The following is a 22,545-nucleotide window of genomic DNA, read 5'->3' as shown; positions in this document are numbered from 1 at the left end:
CCTGTACGCAGGAATCCTCTCACCACTGAGAGGCAACTCAAAGATTAATTTAAAAGAAAAAGTTAACTCGCATGCTGGATTTATTATGAATCCTTCCCACCAAAGAGCATCAGAGCAGAGGAGGAGACACGGTCAGGAGGACAAACTTTCAAAAATTCTAGTGCTCGGCAAGTATTTACTAAGTGTAGTGATTTACCTTAATGATGATGGTATCACAGCAAACTCTGCTAAGTAGCCAGGCTACGTATGTTTCATGTACGTAACATGCACTAAAATCTTGGGGTTTTTTTTCTTTTTTTTAGTAAGAAAATAACGATCAACAGTTTTATAAAACAACCTCCAGTATCTCTGTGAAATCAAGAAGAATTACATCCGTTCACGTCAAGTACAACTTGCCTTTTCCAAAGAGCCAATTTCAATTGTGTATTTCCCAGCTAGGAGAGCAGCGGCTGCTGCGACAGCACGCACGTGTGCGTTGTAAAAACTTGAAATAGCGTGTATATCATCAACCATCAACACCAGAAGAACAGGAATCTATCTGACTTGTAACTCATGCTTATATAGCAATTTCATACAAAATGCTGAAAATCCCCCAGAAACGCTAAAGCCAGGGGGAAAGCATCTGACCCGCCTTGCGTCAAACGCATCCTCTCTGCCTCCCTGTACTGATGCAGTAGGATTTACTCCAGTTTATTCAGAACCTACAGCAATTTAAGCGTATCAAAGCATTGCTGCACCATTTTGTTTTCCCAGACTTCCTCGGCTAATCTCATTTTAAGAACCATCAACTCACTCAAACCAACTGCTCGGTATCATCCATTCACATGACGTTCCATCTCTCATTTGCAGGAAGTTTTTCAGGATTCACTGGGGAATTTGTATAAAAAGGCACCAGATTTCAGATACAGGCAACGCCACAACTTCCAAGATAATTTTTTTCTTAATATCTCAGTTTCACGAGCGTCATTTTCTGAATGCTACCAGACAGCACACAGAATAAACACCTCAGCATCCCTCTGAAATGGTTGACACAAAAGAATCTGGCATCCTTTTGGATACAGCAAACATGCTGCCTCCCCACTGTATTGCATTAAGTGAGGCCCCGCTGGCTGCCGGCCAAGACAAACCAACCATGACATCCAGTTAAGGTGTCTCCAAAGCAATAGAGGCCATACAGATAAAAAAAAAAAACCAAGTTAATTCAGGTGCAAAGCAAAGTCACAAATGCTAGAAGCAGGAAAAAAATGTCAAAAGGAGAACATTTACAGATGCATTCGCATCAGCCACTCAAAACTCACCATGAAGAACCGTTACTTTGATTTACCAGAAACACAAAACACAAATTATTTTGAAGAACAGCTTCGATGTGGATCCAAGCAAAGAGAAACCGTGTGCCATTTTTCCAATGCAACACACCTGCGTAGATAAAACTTATGCCCACAAAAAAAAAAAAAAAATAAAGAACGTTTTAAGTTCCCTGCACAGCTAGTGGGATTCACTGCCTGTTCTCAACCATGAGCACATTCGCTTGCTTTCCTATTTCGTGTAAAACGTCCCACTGGAGATGAAGTATTTCTACGACACATGGTACAGAGTCATTATGCCTTTGGGCTTGTGATATTCACCAGATGTGTCCTAGTTCTGAACGGTTACATTAATATTCGCACACTAAAAGCTGTTTTTAAAACTGGAGCTTCAATATATGGACTTACGGATCTTTTGGGGAAGAAAAAAAAAAAAAAAAACCAAAACACAACAACAACAAACCACCACACCAACCACTTCACTTCCCCGAACACACGAACCGTTCCCAGCCTGAATGCTGCATTTTGTGTAGTAACCGTCTTCACAATTAGAATCCTTTCATGTCTACGCTAATGAGTCCACACTTGCATCATCAAAGAACCGAAGCCTGAGGCTCAGCACAGCTCCACAGGAAAGATGGTCCTTGAAAGCCGTTGTCAAGGAATTGTCTCCATCCCGCTGCCGTCATATCTCACCAGTCACAAGCTCAGAGTCCGCAGGAGCTGTAACTAGAATCCCTGCAGACACACATTGCCCAGTTCTGACATCCCAGCGCCTTACTGGATTGTGCGTTCTTTCCCTCGTTTTGCTTTCCTTTAGATATTCTGTATTGGAGTTAGAGGTCCTTAAAAATTATATGCTAGATGTGCAAATTAAAAAAAAGCACTCTTAACAACTTCGGTACAACTTGGGGGAGCTCACCGGACCCCAAGTTTTAATAGCTCACGCATCAACCTTGTTACAACCAACCACACGAACCATCAGGCTCATGTAATCAGCAGTAACACCAGCTGTATATTCAACCATCCGTCTGCTAAAAGTCACACTCCAGATACACTTATTCCCACAGCAAATGTGGACATCCCTGTTCCACATCCACCGCTTCTAACCCAGAGACAACACTGATCCCAATACTCTCAGTCACACACAATAGAAATGTGTAGGGTGGATGCAAGAAACTGCAAAAAAAATTTAAAAACCAGCCCTGAAAACAAGTTGTGGGATAGGCAAATAAGGGATGTTTACATCCCAGAATTAAAGGATGTTTATATCCCAGAGCTAAAGGATATTTCCATTCCTCCGTTCTGGTGTCTTAAAATTCAAAAGCTTGGTTGTCCTGGTGGCCTCTGCCAAGCAGTGAAGAAGCATCATCAGGCAATTCGGAATTGTTTTCCAAAAATAACTCTGACGGAGCCAAACAAGTGGGACCAGCAGGGCTCTTCATTGCAGTGTCTCGGGTACTGAAATGCCACAATCCTTCACCACCACCATCCAGAACACACTTAAATACAATTAGGAACACGATATTAGCAGTTACACATCATTAATAACCAAATGGTACCTTTCAAAGAAAAATATCTGCAACATTCCATGAATTCTAAATGTTGAAATCTAAATTTGCCTGTATTACGAATACAAGAATATCCCCAGACCCTTGAAAACAAAGGTCAGTAATGGAAACAGCTCTAACTACAGCAACATTTGGCGTGACCATTTAGTAACAAACACAGAAGCGCAGGGAGGAACGCGCTGGGAATGACAACCACATGGTTTTAAGTGGAAGAAGATGACCAGTGACAGGTAGGGAGCTCCGCGGTCGCCTCTCCCCCCCGTACGGCTGACAACAAACAAATTGCTGGTCTGATCTTCCAGCCCCGCTCCCCGCTGAGCACATTTCCAGCCCCGCTGCTGGCGCCTTGTCAGAAAACATCGCCCTGTTCTGCAATAAATGGTTCGACCAATTTACTGCCTTCAGCGGAGACGCGCAGGAGTGTTCCTGCTGCCCGGACTACAGCTCTTCTTTGGCAAATGATTTTATTATAAACTGGTATCATAGCGAATCCATTTTCTTTAAGGGGTTTTGCTGCTGTTTAATGGACTGTCAGTGTAATTTAGATTTCATCTATTTAAACTCATTCGAGCCTGGGCTCCTGATTGTACAATAAATGGAACATATTTCTATTCAACAAAATTAATGGCAGCTAATTGTAGTCTGCAGTTCCCAATTTTATCAAAGCAACTGCTCTGCAGTTCGGGCACCCAGCGACATGATTTCCCACACCAATTATTTTTCTGCACTTTTCATGCATGTCCACAACACTATACGGTTGTTCTTTTCCAAGACGCATTCAGACATACTTTGTTAATGATTTTGATACAAGGCAAATATTTTCTTACAGAAAGCAGCATTACCCAAAAATGCCACAATGAACGCAAAGATACTGTAGATGCTCAGCCTCTAACTCGCACTAGGGTATCTTCCTGTCTGACAATTGTTTTTCTTTCTCAATTAAATACATGAAAAGGGAGGAAGGGCGGGAATAAGAGTGCAGGCCACTAAAAACTAATTAAGCAACCAGTTTATCTAAGAGCTCCCTCTTTAGCAAGAGATCAGCTTTACTGCACACATGCCATTTCAAACAGTCTTTTCTGACCCTTTAAGGTCACAAACTTCTGCTGGAGGTGCAATGTTTGCTCCCAGCTCTTCTCACAGATATTTTACATATGCCTACGTAGCCACCTGTCCCTCAAACCTCAACTGGATGCATTTCAATAGCTCTTTGTGGACACACATTTAGAAATGACACTAGAAGTTCAAACTATTTTAATTGGAGTAAATTGAGGACAGGCCATGAACAGTTACTGCAGCCACAAACTTCACTTCCCCTCCTTAAAAACCACTATTTCAAGCAATTCCTTCCCCTCAGTCCAGGTTTTCCACAGCTGCTTCCCACTCACTGTGTTTTTATTTGAAAATTTCCATTTGCCTAATTTCGTAATGGCACGCTACATTCCCCTTAAATATCACTTTTTGCTTCGGTCACAATCCTTCTACATTCATCCTCTGCAAAAACAACTCCCTAACACAGTCTGCAAAACTGCTCGTATCTGTGTTTCACAGTTAAAATTACAAGTTTTCACCTATAGCTGTTGTAGTCACACACACAAAAAATCACGTCAATAAAGGTTCATGTAACATCCACCCTGTAACAGCTCCAAAGCACCACAGCTTTACAAGGTATTTTTATTTTGCATTACAAGATGTTATAAAGTTCATTTAGTACACAGCATATGTTCACAAAGTTCACATAATCCATGTTCCTTTTCGGAACTCTTGATTATGGCAGCCGATGGTAGGATTAACACATCTCCTTTCGTTAGTGACTGTGTTTTGACGAGCACAGAGGGATGACTTGCAGACCAAGTATTAACAATAATCTTAGAAAGTCTTATCTAGAATTCTCCACTCACACAATTCATCTGCTATGAAAACACTATCGCAATTTCACATACTGACAAAGAGGACAAGAAAACCTCCCCATTAGAGCCCCCCGGGCTGAGGATGTCCCCAGCACCAGGTACCCCCCAGCCCTTGGGGACAGTCACCTCCCCATTGCTCTTCATGATTTATACACAAAAGCCAAACAAAGCCAGAGGATCCATTTGCCAGATCACCCTTGATCCGCACTTAAGGCTCCATCTGTCAAGCCCAGCAGCTGGTCACACACACTCAAGAGTAAATACCAACTCTGGAAATGCATCTTCCCCCCCAGTTTGGCTGATGTTTTCTGCTTATGCTAACAGCGCATATACAGAAAATTAGTAACATGCAGCGAAGCAGTCAATGTATGCTGCTATGTAACCTTATTTTTCTACACTTCGAATTGTTCACCTACTCACCTGATCTCTATAAACCACACTTTTTATAAAAATCTAAAACGCCGAGAATAAAAACTAATGACAACTGTTGTTATAAGCAATACTACAAAACAATAACACACGTTTCATCTGCACGTGGAAACAGTTCTCTACAGACTTCAAGCAACTTCAAAAAAATCCTTCTGCGATGCTTTTATGCGTTTTATTAACCCTCCTGACATGTTTGAAGACTGACCTACTAATCCAGGCTAGAAGAAATCTCAGTCCAACTACATCTTAGGTAAATATAACTCTGGTTCGGCTGTGACCGGAACTGCACTGGCCCCGTTCCGCGGGACAGACACCGAAGGTCAGGTCTGCAGGGTCACAGAAAACAGGACCCACCACCTCCTGTGATTTTCTCATTGCGATAGCGCAATATCCCAACACCTCAAGGCTTCAAATCTCAGCCACCGAAGGCTGCAAACTATTTCATAGCTTATGAAGTGCTCCCTTGGAGAAATGGCCACGTACACTATAATCACAGAATGTATCAAAGTGAAAAGCATGTAAGATCTCACTTTGGTACATTTGGTGACAACTGAGCAGCAATATTTCACAACAGAGCACCCAACCTGTAAATTCTGTCTCTCTCTCCTTCTCCGATGCCTGTCCAGATAATAGTTTATGGGGTTATGATGCCTCCTAAACTGCACTCAGGGACAGAAATCTAACAACACTTGGAAACGACATCAACCTACACATGCAGAAAAGTTAGCACTCAATTTATATTTTGCAGTAGAAATATCCCACTTCCATACTAGTGACCGTGATTTTCCATACCTTAAAAAAAAGCAACTAAACCAAAAAGTCCAATAGCTGTCCCAAACAGCGATTGCCCAAAAACATCTCAAAACGGCAAAGAGACACATTCCTCCTTTTTCTTACACTAGGCCAGAGGTTGCAAGATCCACACAGAGCTCATTCGGCCTCTTTCCCTGCACAATATCAAATTGCACTCTCCATATCTAACACTCTCCACCTCTTCTTCCAGCCTCGTACGCATCTGAAAACACGTCGGACAAAGAGGCTCTCGTGTCAGCTGCTCCAGAGCTGTTTGGGAAGCTGGGAAGGCCCAGAACACGCAGCTCTCCCCGCAGGAGCGTTTCACCTTGTGCCACCCTGTGCTGGTTCCACTTGCTGATGTGCTGTTTATAAAGCTACTGATGTCACTGTAGAAACAGATCCTCGTAAGTCCTTTTAATTCCTGCAGATCCATTTAAATGGTTCTACGTAGGCAAACAACGTTGTCCTCATCTTCAGGTGACATCGAGCCGTCTGTTTTCCTGAGGCTCCAAATCAACTTCGGCTTTCATCCAGAGTTTTTCCAGCCCAGCATTCAAGGTGCCATCACGATGCCATTACATCAGTCTGCTCAGTAGCAACAATATCCGCACTATTACGTTCTGGGCTCTAATACAGTAATATCCCTTCCTGACGTGTCCAACACACTGAGTTGAAATGGGACGGGGCCCGAACAGCTTCCCTCAGCAGGAAAGGTACGCACCAGTTCAGAGAACTAAAAGGAACACAGCAACACAAGTATCCACGTAACCAGCTACTATTTTGAGGTAGATATTCCCGCTACATACTTCTTCTGCAATCTTAACCCATCTACTTGAGAAAATAAATTTATTTGGATACTGAAAAGAGAATCTCCATGTTCAAGGACAAGCTGAAGAAATACAAGAAAAATACCTCCAGACATCAGGTCCCGGTAAGACTTGTAAACATGTTGTCGCCAGCGCAGGGAGGAGAAAAAGTTCCCTGGAATAACATCATCACTGCCTTTTTCGTGTTTCATTACATTGGCTAGAAATTTGAAGTTATGACAGCGCTACTTGTTTTCCACGACACAGCTCCCTCCTCCGGCCAGGCAAGTCATTCCCTGCACCAAATATCAAGAGCAGAGCCTATACAAAAGCTGCTGAATTCCCCGTGGTGTCTGGAGCAGTTGGAAAAAGCCCGGACAGCCGTTCCAAAAGCACCTTAGAGCCACCTGAGTCCAGTACGATACATTGACAACACTTCGATACCTTCTATACCGAAAATCGTACACAGGATCAACTGTCGAACCCAAACAACAGATGTAGTTCTAAAGTCTGGTTTGCGCAGCAGAGTATCGAAGTGTTCAAATTCACGTACAGTCTGACAATCAAAAAAGTAGAACTAAAAAAAAAAAAAGTGCTACAAAACAAGAGCACCAGCTTCAGAGTACACCCAATTAGGAGCCATGTGTTAACGACACCACATGTGCATACAAACCGTATGGGAAAAATCAAGCCTTGCAAACTGTGCTGTATTTTGGCAAAAGCCAGGAGGATAGAAGGGAATAAATCTGCACTGGAAATGGAAGGAAATTCAGCATTAAAAAAAAAAATATCTAACTGAATCTAAGAGGAGGAAAAAAAAAATTCTCAGTCTTGATGCAACTGTCTTACAACCATCATTTCCTTCTGCTGAGGAAGCCTATAAGCAAATCTCAATATACATTGCGTGAGAAACATAAATTGGTTACCATGATAGTCAGTTTGACAAAAGCAAGGTAAGAACCATGAGAAAAAGAAAGAAAAAAATATATTAGACTTGTAAGGAAACGGGAGGGAGGTTGTGGAAGCTGAGAGGACAGATGGGGAAATGGGCCAACGAGCTTTTAGGAAAGGCCTGTGTGAAGATTAGTCGCATAGCATTTCTAAGCTCTACTTAATAAATTTTAATACATAGTTTAAAGCTTCACATACATTTATTGTATCTATGCAGATTAATATGAACAGTATTTATACAGTAACAACTAGTGTAACCTTTCATTTGAAAATTCCAATTATCTTGATTATCTATTGATTTACAGTTTATTTGCTATTACCTAAATATAGCTGCTGAGCTCGGTAAAGAAAAAAGTAATAATAAGTGTTGGATTAAGTAGTTTACAGCAATGGTGTAAACACAGAACGAGATTTTAACCAAAGACGACTTAGTAAAAAAATGCAAACCTTGAACATTCACCCCATCTGATAAGAGCATTTAAGAGAAAGAATAAAACGAATGGAAAGGATTTCCTTTCCTTAAAGCCCCAGAGCTGTAAGCTGAAGGCAGCTCTCCGTTCTGCACACACCTTCCATTTCCATCTTTCTAATCCTTGCTGCGCAAGTCTCATTAAACTGTCTTAATCCCTCCTAAATTTCATGTCATTTGTACCCTCAGTTAAAAATACATCTCCTTATACATAACCCAGCCGTAAGACAGAAGCTAAAATGTTTTTCTGCGATAGATGCTAAAATTGCTTTAGAATGTATTAATGCACCAGAATGTGCATGCAAGACCTCACTCCTGTTAAGTAAGTATCTTTTAAATAAAATTTTAAAATTAGTATAAAAGCACTCCAGGCACTGCACCCACTGGATAAACAGTGCTAATACTTCTCCATCCTACTACATGGCAAAATTGAGATCACAAATCCATTTTCCACCTTAATTTTAAGCAAAGTCTTCTTGCAATAAAGCCAGCGTAGCACATTGTACTACTGGGCCCACACAACAGCTGTTCTTAACAGATTCTAAATTATTTTTCATCCTCTGACACCGAAAATAAGATTGCCACCAAAGCTGACGCTTTTCCAGGCTCCCTATTGCTACTGCTCAGGCAAAAAAATAAAATATGACTTGGCTACAAACCCTGGCCAAGAGAAAAACATCTCTGAACGGTTTGAAATGATAACTGAAGCATTTCAATAGATAAGCCATTGTGACAAATCCTGGTAGATTTAAGAGACGAGAGACTCTACAACATTCACACGGAAAAACACGTATGGAATTCAACACCTCCAAACCAGCAGCATTTCCACCCACCTGTATCTGCAGCTGATGCTGCTCACACATACAATTAGTATTTTTGAGTATTTACAGCAACTACAACTGGATGGAGCATTTAAAACATTCACATCTCTACTTACACAACAAGATCTTAGTAGTTGAGATATACAGCACCTCATGGAAAAACGCAACGAGGTTTTACCTCATTCATTTCCACGGTTTTTAGTTTGAATCCATCTCTATTTTGCTCCAGCAGTTATTACAGCATACTGATCATTTTACAGAGAATATAAAACTACCAGGGCCCTTAAGCCAGTGCTTTGAAGAGTAAAGTCAAACATAACCAATTCCTTGTGGTGGAACAAACAACTACAATCACCACTTTTAAAATGCTGTGTAGATAAACTCAGAAATTTTTACTCAAAAAATGACGACTCCAGCTAGCAGAATAACCTAATTTTCAAGTACAATTTCATTTAGAGGAAAAAGTTAGCTGGCAGCAACCACAGGTTAGATCTTGAAACCTGACATGAGACCATAAACGTGAATTAAGTGGCACATCCAAGACACCCAGAGCACCCTGCAAGTTTCTGCTTCTGTCCCCAAAACATCCCAGATATTTGCTGACACTGCTGTGCACGGGCATTAGCTGGGAACCAGGGGCTGGAATCAATGGCACCGTGGGTGCAAGACCCTAAGTCACCGGATTGATATTTCACAAACAGAAGCCGGGACAGGAGCTCAACAAAGAAACCACAGCTTGTCAGAAACCCTTGTCAGAGCTGATGCCTCTCCAGGCTGCCCAGCCCGACCGCTGGCTCAGACCAGGTCTCATTTCAACGTTGGAGCAAAGCGTTCAGTGCTTCATCCAATTTAATTTCGATATTCCCAGTGACAGAGATTCCATACAATACGCAGATAACTAATGCAGTAGTAAGAAAAAAAGGGTGGCTTTTTTTTTTTTTCCCCAAAGAGTAGCTAAGCACATTCCAACAAATCAGATATTACAAGATACAGTTAAAAACTTTTGCATGCGTATCCATGTTTGTCTCCAATGGAAATGTGGCAACCTGCCCCTAGGACAAACACAATTTAAATAACCAGACAGCACACTGTGCTGTCAGCTGCAGCCAACTAACTGGTAGCTCTGGTGCACAATTTCTTTCAAAGGAAACAAGAATTTCTTACCTCCAGGCCGGTATACAACATCATCCTCTGTGATAAAGGACGTTATTTCACCGTTGTCTGTTCTCTCATACCGGGACTTCTTCTTGGGTGGTTTCTTCTTGCTCTTCTTCGTGGACTCCTCCGTGGTGGCACTGTTGTTGTCATTGTCCTCGTCTTCGCTGTGGTCGCTTTCCGCGTAGTTCTTGGCGCCTCCTTCCAGCGTACAGCTCCGCCGAGGCCGCGAGTTCTCGCTCTCCCTCGCCTTGTCTCTCTTGTCTCGCTCCTTATCCCGGTCTCTGTCCCTGTCCTTCTCTTTGTCTTTGTCTTTTTCTTTGTCCGCTGTCATGATTCGCCACGTGCCTTCTTCTGTCCTCTCACGGCTGGGCCTCCGTGAAAGGTAGACAGTGAGCCTGGGCTTCAGTCTTCTGAATTTCTCACTCAAATCCAGGAAAAATTCAACCACTCCAACAACCCCAGCGTTTTAAAAGGGTTCTTGAAAGTGAAGAGGGGGAGAAAGAGGGGAAAAGCCCATGTTAATATTCAAAAGTCTTTCAATTTCTGAAAATAAAAATTAACAGAAAACCCCATGCCTTAAAGCAATTCAGTACAGAACACACAAGACAGGAAAATATCAGTCTTTTGAAGCATTTGTAGAAATGATAACTTACGAAGCACCTATAAAATGTCTGAAGTCATCTCCATCCTCAAAATGATCTCACAACTCCTTAAAAAAAAAAAATCTTTAACTTAGTACAGAAATATAATAACTTGTTGGATGGAAAACGCTCACTGAGAAGACACATCATCTCATACCTGAGGCTGAATAGGAAGTATGCAAGTAGTGGGGGGAAAAAAAAAAGGCAAGTGCAAGAAATGAAGAGTCCACAACTTCTTTTTCCTCAAAGCAAATGAAAAACTTTAGCAAGCGGCTATGAAATCAAACCACAGTAGTTACAAGCACACTAACAAATCCACTTTTCCATATATCAAAACCACGACCTTTCACGCTTGCTTTACCAGTAAGAGAACACAAGGAAATGGATTTTATAACTCGTCACCTTCACACACACAGATTACTGCTGGGGTGTAGAAAAGGAAGAGATAATCCCACATTTTTACTTCCCTGATCATTCAATCAAAACAGTTAACATCAACTCCATTAGTTTTTCCTCCAACACAAGTCTGGATTTAAAAAAACAATAGTGAGAAGAGTATTTGCAAGCCTGGACCTATGGGCCTGGATCCTCCGAGCACAATCGCGTGCACAGAAGAGCCGCCTGCTCTCCTGGCTCGGGAACAACTCCAAATGAGTCCACTGGGTACAACCCCATAGCATGAAAGTCAGGGACCTAATAAGGTTGAACGTTCATGCGTTAAGCATCTGAGAAGGAAAAAGACTATTTTGATTTTTAAGAAGCCAGGGATGCTGTGTATTTGAAATTTCTTTGCTTACATGAATTTCAAACTACCATATTCTCGTCCCTGCTGAGTGCTACTTCAGCAGTGGAAACAGCCAGAGAGACAAATTGCTTTTGCTGATCCAGCTCAGGCTGTGGCTCCAATCTCTCGGGTGCTTCCTGAATGAACCGATCATCCAGGTAGGAAATGATTCTATTTTCTTTCCTGCTTCTAGCAGCTGCCATCGCTCTGATAACACTCCAGGGGAATCCACGGGAACTCCAGTAGAGAAGACTACAATGAACCTGTCAATTGTCAGAGAACCTCAGATCATAGCAACCGTCTACAGGGACTCTCTAAGAAATGCTTTGAGTTTCTAAAGGCTGGGAAACACCCCAGTAGCAAGCTTGAGGGGTTTCTTCCTATTGTTGTTGATACAAAATTCACTTCAGAGACTAAATAATCTATTAGTTTTGAATTAAAGCTCTTTACTCTCCCAGGGCAATCTAAAAGTTACAAACAGTTGCATCTCAACCTATGCACAAGAGATCTTCATGTGTTCTTTCTCCTTGTTACTAACACCAGAAACCAAAAGCAAATAGTGATTTATAAATAAAAGTGTGCACCCCACGTTTGGAAAGATTTCTTCAACCACAAGAGCACAAAATATCTTGCAACTGAAATACTACGTCATCTATAAATTAAGCAACTGTATTTGATCTCACACGTTCTTACTTCAGCCACCAACCACGCCACCCGCTCCATGTTCAAAAGCTCCAATGTTCCCTAATCACTCTTGACCAAAATGTAAATATTTAAAAAATAACCTGCTGACTCAATGTTATTTATCGGTTACAGATGTTGGAGTGGGTTAAGCACTTTTCTCATTCTATATGGAATTATGTGTGAATATGGAACCCATCAAACTGACATCATCACAAAAATCACAAAAATATTTTGAACCTTCTTTTTTGTTCTCTAAAGTAAACTGGGATAACGATCAAGTATATTGCCAAACACAGTAATCACACAGATGTTTAAATCTGGATTAGGACAGTAGAAGCAAATACATTGAAAATCTTAAGTGGTTTTTGGCAAGCTCTGTCGCTTGGGTTTCCAGTAATTTTACTCACTGGCAGCTTCTCATTCTCATTCTAACAAACAACCACCAAAGCAGCTGCTTCTGTCATCATCCCATAGAAAAGAAATTCAGGTTACAGCACCACAGGTTGACGAGTATTAACTGCCTTTGATCCTGGTTTACTGCTCCTTCCACAGGGAATTTTTAGAGCTTAATCTTGGAAAGAAGTCGTTTAAGCTAAAAGGAGAACATTAACTTTACAACGGCTGAGACTCTACACAAAGGAGTGGAAGAATAGCCCCGTCCATTATTAGCTCAATGCAATTTGAAAATCCTGAGGGAAAATGTTAGCTTCAGTGCAATCACGCTCAAAGATCTTCTCTTTTGTTGTTATTTTTTAAGTAGAGCCGCAGGATACATCCATTTATCCAAGTAAGTTTCTTACATCCGGTATGGGATAACTTTATTTTCTCCACCCGGTATTCCAGCAGACATTACAGGTCCTTGTTACCCTCAACTGGTTACAAATCAAACATAAGCCAAAACACACGTTTGCAGAACTATTCGCTGAAATCCTCTGCTCTCTGCTTTCTAGCAGAAAACGCAGATACCTACGGCTTCAAATCAGCCAAGCAGACACAATTTAACTTTAAACTTCATTTAAACTGAAGAGCAGCGGTTCACAATCGTTCTTTTCAATTGATCCTTACCCCACATTCGCCTGGTTGAGGTTGGTTTTTTCCCCCCAGCATTTTAAATCTAGTTCAAACTAACACTCCATCTGAGTCAGGAAAGCAGGACCCTACTTCTACAAGCAATGAGTTCTAGTCAGATCTGGGCACTGAGAGTTATTTTAAGATGGCTAAACCCCAGTTACCCATTAGGCACAGCTCAGAAATTCAGCTATACACCTGGATATCATTATCAGAGCAAAAGGCACACATACCACCTTTCCACACATTAAGTACTTAAACCTCTTAACTAGTACAAAAGAGTCAGGTTTTAAAGAAATGTGAGACCGAGTCCAACCGAAACGGTACGAGAAACAGAAAGGCATGTAAGCACACAGGGTAACTAAAAATAAGGAGAAGAGCTGCTTTTTCTTATTTAAGCCAGACAGATAAATCTTCTAACAAGATTCATTTGATCATGTGTTACCACTCCTAATAAACACAACAGGACCATTCTTCTGTAAGCTTTAAGTCTCACATTGCAAGATAAAAGGGCAGAGTTTTCAGCAAATGTCAGATTACAGGAACTACGGGCCGCAACTGCTGGAGTTCCACTGAATTTTTCCTGGTTTGGATGTCAAGGAAGAATTTTAACTTGGTTTTAGTGCAAGGAATTTTTATTTTATATATATATATAAAGAAAACAGCCCACAACGATTCCCTTATATACTCATCATTTTCTTCCTCTGTTCTCGTGCACCATATACGAGTCTCCTCTGAGGACTGTGCTGGTCTGGTTGGTGTCTCAGCAGCTTTCCAGCTGTTGAATGGGTCCCGCTGCCTGTTCTTCAACAGGACCAGCCTGTGACCCCCCCGGAAGCAACTTTGCTGAAAAGCCTTTTAAAAAGCTCTTATGAGTCTCTCTGCAATGAATAATATGCCTCTTATCAGTTGTCTACCTTATCTCCTTCCCTGGCATTTTGAGTTTATAACACAAATATAGTACTGGAACACTTCAGCCAGGGATGGTCATTAGGAGTTACATATTTACAGCCCGTAGCTCTTGTAAGCCCTGGAAGTGCATGCAATTAAAAGCGTGTTCTGTTCACTTTGAACCGCTCTCTACTAATCATCCCCAAATGGCTGAAGCAGCCGGTGTGCAGAGAAACAACCAGGCGCCGACTCCAGCAGCATCTCTCACATTGGGAGGTGTTTCTCATGACAACCACCTTTTTTTCTCCCTGCTATTTACCCGACTTGACCCGAGAAAAGCAAAACAAGAGCTCTCCTGTTTCTGGGCCATGCTCCGCTCCCCGCTGTCAGTTTTTAAATCACAGCCTGTGTAACGCTGCGGATCAGTGATCTGCACGTTCCACCCTCACACCGACATGCTCCGACTTGGGATATCGGGGCATCGTTCCGAAATCGAGATCCAGGGGCGGTTTGACAGGTGAGCTATGCAGGATGACAGCTTGGTAAGATCATAATTCCCACTCTTCAACACAATGGCGATGCTAGAAAACTTAAAGGAACAGGAGAAAATAAGAGAGTCGAGGAGATTCCTCCCAAAAATCAAAGCAGAGTTTCACAAGGCAAAAAAAAAAAAATTAAAAAAAAAAATTCTGCATTTGTCAGCAGAAAACGACAGGCTATTCTGCGCATCTTCAGAGTTACACTTTCCAAGGAGAAACATTTCATTGCATTTTACTCAAGAATGTTTCAAGTATCTTTAAATCCTTCCCCAAAAAGCGGCCAGGTTTACCCAGCAATTGCGAGGACTTGTAAAGATCGGATCTAAGAGAGGAAAGTAACATTTCACTTCGTCATATTCTAACTGGCACAGGGCAGGTAGAACACCTATCTACCTGCAAGAGATCATAAATCCAGTAAGTACTAATAACAAAATTTTACAAGACCTTCAGCTTTGCCCACAGAATAGACTGAAAGACCAGGTGTAATATTTGGGGTGTTATCAGCTCCAACCTTCTCCAAAAACGGTCACACAATTTAGGTACCATATTCACAGGGATCTGAGAAAAGCTTTGAGAACAGCTGCTTTTAGACAATTTTACACATAGGCTTCCATAAAAGATATGTAATTCCAAAGAAGTCACAATTTCCCTCCACTTTAACTTAAGAGCAGCAACATAAAAATCAACAGAGTCTCAGGAAGTTTCTGCACTCCCAGTAGGATTTCCTAATCTTAACAGATAAATTAGCCAGACTTTCTGTTCTCTCTGTTCCTGTGTGGCGAGGGATGTAAAAAGCAGCAGGGCCCACGCCGGAGCCGTCTGCACACCCGCTTCGGTACGAGGCTGTTAGTTCAGTCACCAGCCCAAGACTCCAGCCCTCATTTATCACACCGCGACACACAAAACGCTGAAGAAAACCCCTCCAAACCCTCTGCCCTCTTCACCTCGCACACATTCCGAGCAGCTCAAGGGCCACTTCAAAACCAGAGAGCAGCCGAGATGCAGAACTAGGACTGCAGCGCAAAAACCCAGACCCCAGCCCACCGGATCGATCCGCTCGATTCAAACATGGCGCTCAGAACCGCTCGAGTCATTTTAAAAGGTGCTTTAACAGCCTCTACAGTCATAATATCTGGGAACGGCGATCCACAGACAGTAAATACGAAGCCACGTATTTATTTCTTTCTCTCTGAAGTCATTCGGCCTAATGTAAGTGATTACTGCAATATAGGTCTGGAGTAATGTAAAGCAGCCATCCCATAACACCATTAAAAAATAGGACTTTTTAAAATGTCCACGTAATGCAACACAGCTCCTTCAATTTAAAAGCCTGTTAGGGGAGAAAAGGCCCAAGGGACCTGTAAAGAGCTGCTATTGTAACAAGAACTATTATCTGGGGAATTTAATGTCATTTGGAGCCAAGAAAACATCTGTATTATAAGGTTGCTTAACAACATTTAAAACAGAAAAAAAAAAAGTTAAACAAAAAACTTGTCGTGATACACAGCAGATCATTCTGAACAGATTCTACTTTTATCTGGCAGATTTACTTCGCTTTCCTTCCAGCAACCGTATTAAACCAGATCCGGATTCCCAGGATAACTATTCGGCCAACAAAACACAGATTAGAGACAAAAAGTGAGATTAGGGTGGAGGAACCTAAAACAAAGGCAGCGGAAACCATTCCACCATGGACTAGCACCATGGGACCAGCCACACACCAAATAAACAACACTTTCTCTTGATAAATCATGATGTTTTGTAAAAAAACTTCATTTGCTGACAAAGGTTTCAGAAACAGACGGACTTTTAGAAGCAAAAAGGGTAAAACCTTGAAAGCATGCATATGGATTGCTGGACAGGCAAGTCTGTGGCAAAAAGAAACCACAAATCTGTAGTATGTTTATTAATTAGGTAAAATATAAACATTCCCAAACACTGTATATTCAGACCAGGGAAACACCAACAAAGAAACCAAAGCATAAAGAGAAATTCCTGGTACACAACAGCGACCAAGCCAACAGTTACATTAAAGAATACTTCCATAAAACAGAATCGTACGCCCATTTTACAACAGCTCTAGCTCTAAGGAACGCATGACCCACGTTACAGTACACCACACTCCTGTGCCTTCCCGGAAGTCACTTATCTTAAGACAGAAATGAGTTTTGCATAATATTGAGAACATTCGTGTGCGGTTATCAGAATGAGACCATTGCTGCTTTGCACGCAACTGCAAACACAACTACACCTACAACTCCACCCATTTGCAACTAATGGCCGTGGCCATTGCAGATTTTATTCCGGTACCTTCATCTCTGCAACACGTCCACAACTCCACCCAGCTGTCATTCCCTGGATGTATTTCGCTGTGCTCTCTCCACTGACGTTTCATTTTTAAACAGCTGGACACTCGGCTGCCCTCTTGCAATCCCTTCATCTTCTAGAAAGCCTCCAAAACATCAAAATCACCCAAACGAAAACTAGATCAGGTTATTTTTGGAAAACCCTTTTAAGGAGCGAAGGCAAAAAAACCTGGCCTTCAGCCACATGAACTGTTTTACTTAATTCCAAGCAAGTGCCTGCGCATTTGAAGTACTCGAAATGGCAGAATAACTGCAGGGTGGGCTCCTCGGATGAGCTGGCGGCCCAGACATTTCCACTGAAATGTGGCTGTAATTAAAGCAATTTCTCTCTAAAGAAAGCAGCATCCTCAGAGTTACAGAGACCATGGACAAGGCTGAGGAAAGCCGTGCCACTCAAGTGCTCCATAAAATTCCACAACAGCGGAAACAAAGAAATTCTGCTCTTTCAGTCCTGTGACAAAGGGGGGGGGGAAAACGGTACAACATCATCAGAACAAGCAACGGATATTAACGGGACATAATTTATGTTGTCCACCATTTTGACATAAGCATCAATACAAATGATATTTCTGCCTAGTGAAACAGTCTTTAATTTCAGACACTGGTCTCATTTTCTCTGAGGAGCAGCTTATTTTGGTTAATGACGGAGCCAACGTCAGAATCTCCCTGCAAAGCCTCTCCTCCCCGGACAGAAGCGCTGTTGTAATCAGGAGATTAAGGGGCTTATTCATGCATGAAATGCAGCTTGATCTCAGTCTCATATTATACACTGTCTGCAGCAAACCGTCAGCATATTCTTCATAATTTCACAACACTTAACAACTGAAATGTATTAAACTACATCTCGCTTCCTTTATTGCATCGGCAGAAAACAGTAACAAATACTTCAGCATTTAAAGTAGTAAAACCTGACCTAGTGGAAGTTCAACCTTTGATCTTCACTCCTCAGCTACACAAGCAGGTTTTCTATGAGGCAGCAGCAATATTATTCCAAAAGCAAATATACACAATACTCTGTACACAAATATGCACAAGCACAGGAAGTTGTGAGGCAGGTGCACTGTTTAAATAGAATTTTGTCTGCAGTGACCCTGCACAACAGTTCATTATCCTTCTATATTCTTGCTAAAGATTTCAAAACACATGTTAAAAGGTATGCAGCAAAAAGGGTCTGTGTTTCAAGAGATCACGTGAAATGGCAGTGAGCAGGTAATTAGGAAATATTCCCTCTCTTGATGTCACCGCTTTTTAAATCCAAGAGAGAAATCACACAAATCGCATAGATTTGTTTTTCTTGACAAATAGCAAGAACAATTAGAAGATACAGGTTATCTTAACACATAGGATCATGAAGTAGAACAGATGAATAAACAAAACAAATTGTCTATAGTCACTTTTGGATGAGTCAGGAAAGCAGTAACATTCGCTCCAGCACCAAATTACTTCTACCACAGCTCTCGTAGTGCAACTCAAGCAGTTACAGCCAGAGCACCGGACACCAGGTGCATCCACAGGAGTGAGAGAACAGGTCAGATTCACTACTGACACCACGACTAGCCTTGATTTTTGACTTCAAGACAGACCACAATAAGCTTATTTTCATCGTATCCATAAAACACCAACATTTACACAAGCAGGCTATTCTAAAGGTTGCCTGACTTCCAAACCTGCTTTTCCAGCGTTTCAAAGCCTTGAGGTTAGTCCCCTAAATTCAATGTACTGAGATGCAGTGCTCAGCAGGAACTACAGACTGCACTGAACAAACCCATCGCGGGCTTTAACTGAGAATTTTAAAGACTTCCAGATTCTTTATTATGTATTTTCCTGCCCGGCAGAAACTTTTATTTCTACAACGCAGCATCCATTCTCGTCTGCATTTATTTTAATAGAATAACTACCAGAGAGCGCGTTTCACCCGAGCAAACGACAGCAAGGACACAAGAGCCGTCGTGCGACTATTTGTGAAAAAAGGACCAGTTCACAGGTCTCGTGCATTAGGTGTTTCGACGCTATCCATTACATTTCTGCCTGTCTCTGCCACAAGAATGACCGGATCAGTAATCCGCTGGCCACTGCTAACGAACCCATTTGAAAGGGACTTCACGACTGGCTGCGCCTTTCATGAGAGGAGGAAGGAAACATTAAGAAATGCTCCAAGTGATTAGTCTGCTTCTAATCTAAACCAAGAAGTAGTATTTTAACACTGCATGAAATAACTTCTGACTCTGGTCACGCTTTAGACATTAATATAATTTCTACTTCCAACAGTCTCAGTAGAGACTCAAACTACTGTATGACTAAAGTAATGGAATCTTGTGTAACAGAATGAGGCAATATAGTTGAATTAATGTATTTAGGGCTGATCTTATAAGCTGAGAACAATGTTGCAAAATTAGACCATACGCCCTTACACGTGGAATAATCAATGCCAACAATTATTAAGCCACAAACGAAATCTGGTGGCCTCACTCATAACAGCACCACATCGCATCATTCGCCACCAGTAGTGACTGGGAACGGCAGAGGGCCACAAAAACCAAATTTGCCACAGTACTTGTGCCTTATCCTCCTTAAATCCAGGCCTGCTCATCCTTAGTGTACTGACATTCTCACAAAAGCAGGAGACCTGAAACATTCAACGAGAGGAATGAGCACAAGAAACAAAAAGAAAGTAAAATCTCCTTAGCTTTCATAATTACATGCTAATACTCCATGACATGCAAATTAAGACCACACAAGCCAAATACTATGCTGAAAATACCTTCAAAAAAGGAGGTTATTTTTCCTAAATGAAGCAGTATGAAATTCTAACTATTTTCAAGGGAAAATTTTCAGCTTAGACACCAGTAGCAGCCCTGAAACGACATTAAAAGATGAGTAAACCTGTCTGCAGTCTGTAGTGCACAAGACTCCAGGCTGAGCAGAGCACCGTTCATTGTTCAGATCAGTGTTTGAGACAGTCTTTATTCTTTAGAACGTAAACTAGGATTACCACATTTTGCTTGTTCTTTCAAGTAAAAACCCCAGGTGATCCTTTAGCAACCAAAGGCAGCAAAACCAATTAGACTATTTATTATAAATATGATGCAATAAAGTTTGACTTGTACAAACATACCTTTGAAGGTTCTTGTCTATCGAGTTTCCATCATTTGCTGCACACGAGCATTCAACAACAGAACATGCAGGAGTTCAGAAGGACATCAAGTCAAAGCTTTTTCCTGAAACACCAACCTAATCAGGAGCTGCTTTCAAAATAGTACAGCAGAAAATCCACCAAGTAACCCGAGCAACTGGGACCTCATTAAATCCATCCGACCCTTGAGGGATCAGCCTGTTTTCTCCTCCAGCCTCTCCCATGGGACAGACACAACCACTGGGAGATTTATGACTTGCTGACTGGTTCTACACGTACGCTGAATTATGACCTGGCCTGTGAATCAGAATGAACTCTGGTCTAAAACAATTATGTCACTTTTTTTTTTTAATCCAGAATACGAAATAAGTTTTTATGTACAGCATTTCAGTATTAAATGCCACAAGGCCAAAAAAGAGCAAGATAAACTCACCTAAAAGGTATTCGTCAAGCTCTCAGCCCAATAGCAAAGTGAAAACTTGCTCATGATTTTTCACTAGTGCTGCACTTATTATTTCTTTGTTCATTATTTCCTAGATGGCTATAACCCCACTCACACTGTTGAGAGCTTTAAAAACTCCCACAAATTAATAGTCTATTTGGAGAGGTGGAGGAAAAAAAAAAAAACACAACACACACCACACAAAACCACAACAAAAAAACCCACCACACAACTACTGTTTTCCTCACACCTGCGCTTCAAAACAAAAATAAACTGAAGAAGACACATGCGCAATTTACACTATAAGAGGCAGGAAAAGTTTCCTGAAGATAATCATGGGGCAAGTTTCTATGATTCATCATCTATCCCCATAATTATCTATAGGACTCAATCACTTGTTTATCTGCTTAAGAATAATTTATATTTACTCTAAAACTTCCATGAAAGCCAACTCTAAAGAAACTTAAGCTACTGGGACATTTCAAGTGTTCAAACTGCATTAAAAAGCCAATTTTGAAGAAAACACCCATGTTTCTGGCCCCAGAAAACACGCTGAGGAACCTCCTGCTTAGTTCAGTATTTTCAGTGGGTATTTCAGCGGCGTCAGCTGAATATAACAGAACAAGATAGTTATATTTACCTTTGGCATCAGAGATACCAAAGTGTATTCTCACAAGAAAAGCTCTCGGCTAAAAGCGTGGATTCAATAAAACTTTATGCCAAAATATCACTGTATACGGCAGCACTTGTGAAAAAAGTCAAACTCTGAAGTTCAGCATGTACACGTTTAGCTTCATTCTCATTTATATTACTGACTCCATGCTTTAAACCAACTACAGACCCAAGGTGAAACGATATTATCAAGAACTGAAAAACCTCACAGAAAACCTATAGAAACAGATGGCATAATTTGGGGTTTTTTTAAATGCTACTTAGCATTTACAGCTGGAAGTGGCAAATATCTAACGTGCTTCGAAAATGCAAATTAGAAGATCAACACAAAAGAGGACAATGCAATTCCTTTTAAAGGCAGGCAGTCATAATGTTGAAACAGACTGCAACCCATTTTCATACACTATTCATAATTACTTTATTACGCTGTGAAAGGGTAATCAGCTTCCAAATGATCTAATAACCTTGGGCTGCTCTTAACTCTCTATACCGGCCGTAACTATGAGCACAGGCCGGGTCTCCAACTTTAAGCCAATTACAATAGTCTAATATTAAACACGCAGGTTAGATGTGTCCTTCCTCGCGTACTCTCCCACAAACCAACATAAAAGATCACCTAAGAGCATTAAATTATTAAGCAGGAACTGCTATATATAACAAATATCCATTCCCAGCTCTAATCTCATAGGAATAGCTTTATTATGAGGAAAGGGAAAAGTGATTTTTGGCTCCTTTGTTAGGTTTCAGTAGGAAATGGAGCAAATACAGTATGTTTTGACTGCTTGGAAGAGTAAGTTCTACAGGGATCTGTTCCTACATCAAACTTTAAAAAAAAAAAAAAATCAAGTCCCCAACCTTAAGTGCTTGAAGTGTATTGACTCTTATATTATGGCTCAGTCATTTTCACCTTGTCTTGTAATTTAACTACCTGCTGAGGCAACTTCTAGTCACTGACTAAATCCAAGAAGCTTCACAACATGAAAAAATACAAATAACTAAGTTCCCAGGTCCAACCCGTGCTTGGGTTAAAATACCTATTAATATTACTCTCTGCTGGGTTTCTGTGGTTTTCCAAGCAACATACGGGGAGGGGAAGCAGAAAGGCTGTGAA

At 41.3% G+C, this 22,545-nt stretch overlaps 1 protein-coding gene across 3 annotated transcripts in view; it reads right to left on the bottom strand.

Annotated features, from left to right (window-relative positions):
• Window positions 1-22,545, bottom strand: part of RERE (arginine-glutamic acid dipeptide repeats) — a 169,361-nt gene that overhangs the window by 107,039 nt on the left and 39,777 nt on the right. For all 3 annotated transcript variants that reach the window (XM_065649830.1, XM_065649832.1, XM_065649831.1), the window contains exon 2: window positions 10,221-10,691. In XM_065649830.1, coding sequence (XP_065505902.1) covers window positions 10,221-10,545 — 325 coding nt within the window. In that variant the 5' untranslated portion in view covers window positions 10,546-10,691. The remainder of the gene's footprint in view (window positions 1-10,220; window positions 10,692-22,545) is intronic.

The sequence above is a fragment of the Caloenas nicobarica genome, chromosome 22 (assembly GCF_036013445.1).
Source record: "Caloenas nicobarica isolate bCalNic1 chromosome 22, bCalNic1.hap1, whole genome shotgun sequence".
NCBI lineage: Eukaryota > Metazoa > Chordata > Aves > Columbiformes > Columbidae > Caloenas > Caloenas nicobarica.
This window is presented reverse-complemented; position numbering and strand designations above follow the sequence as displayed.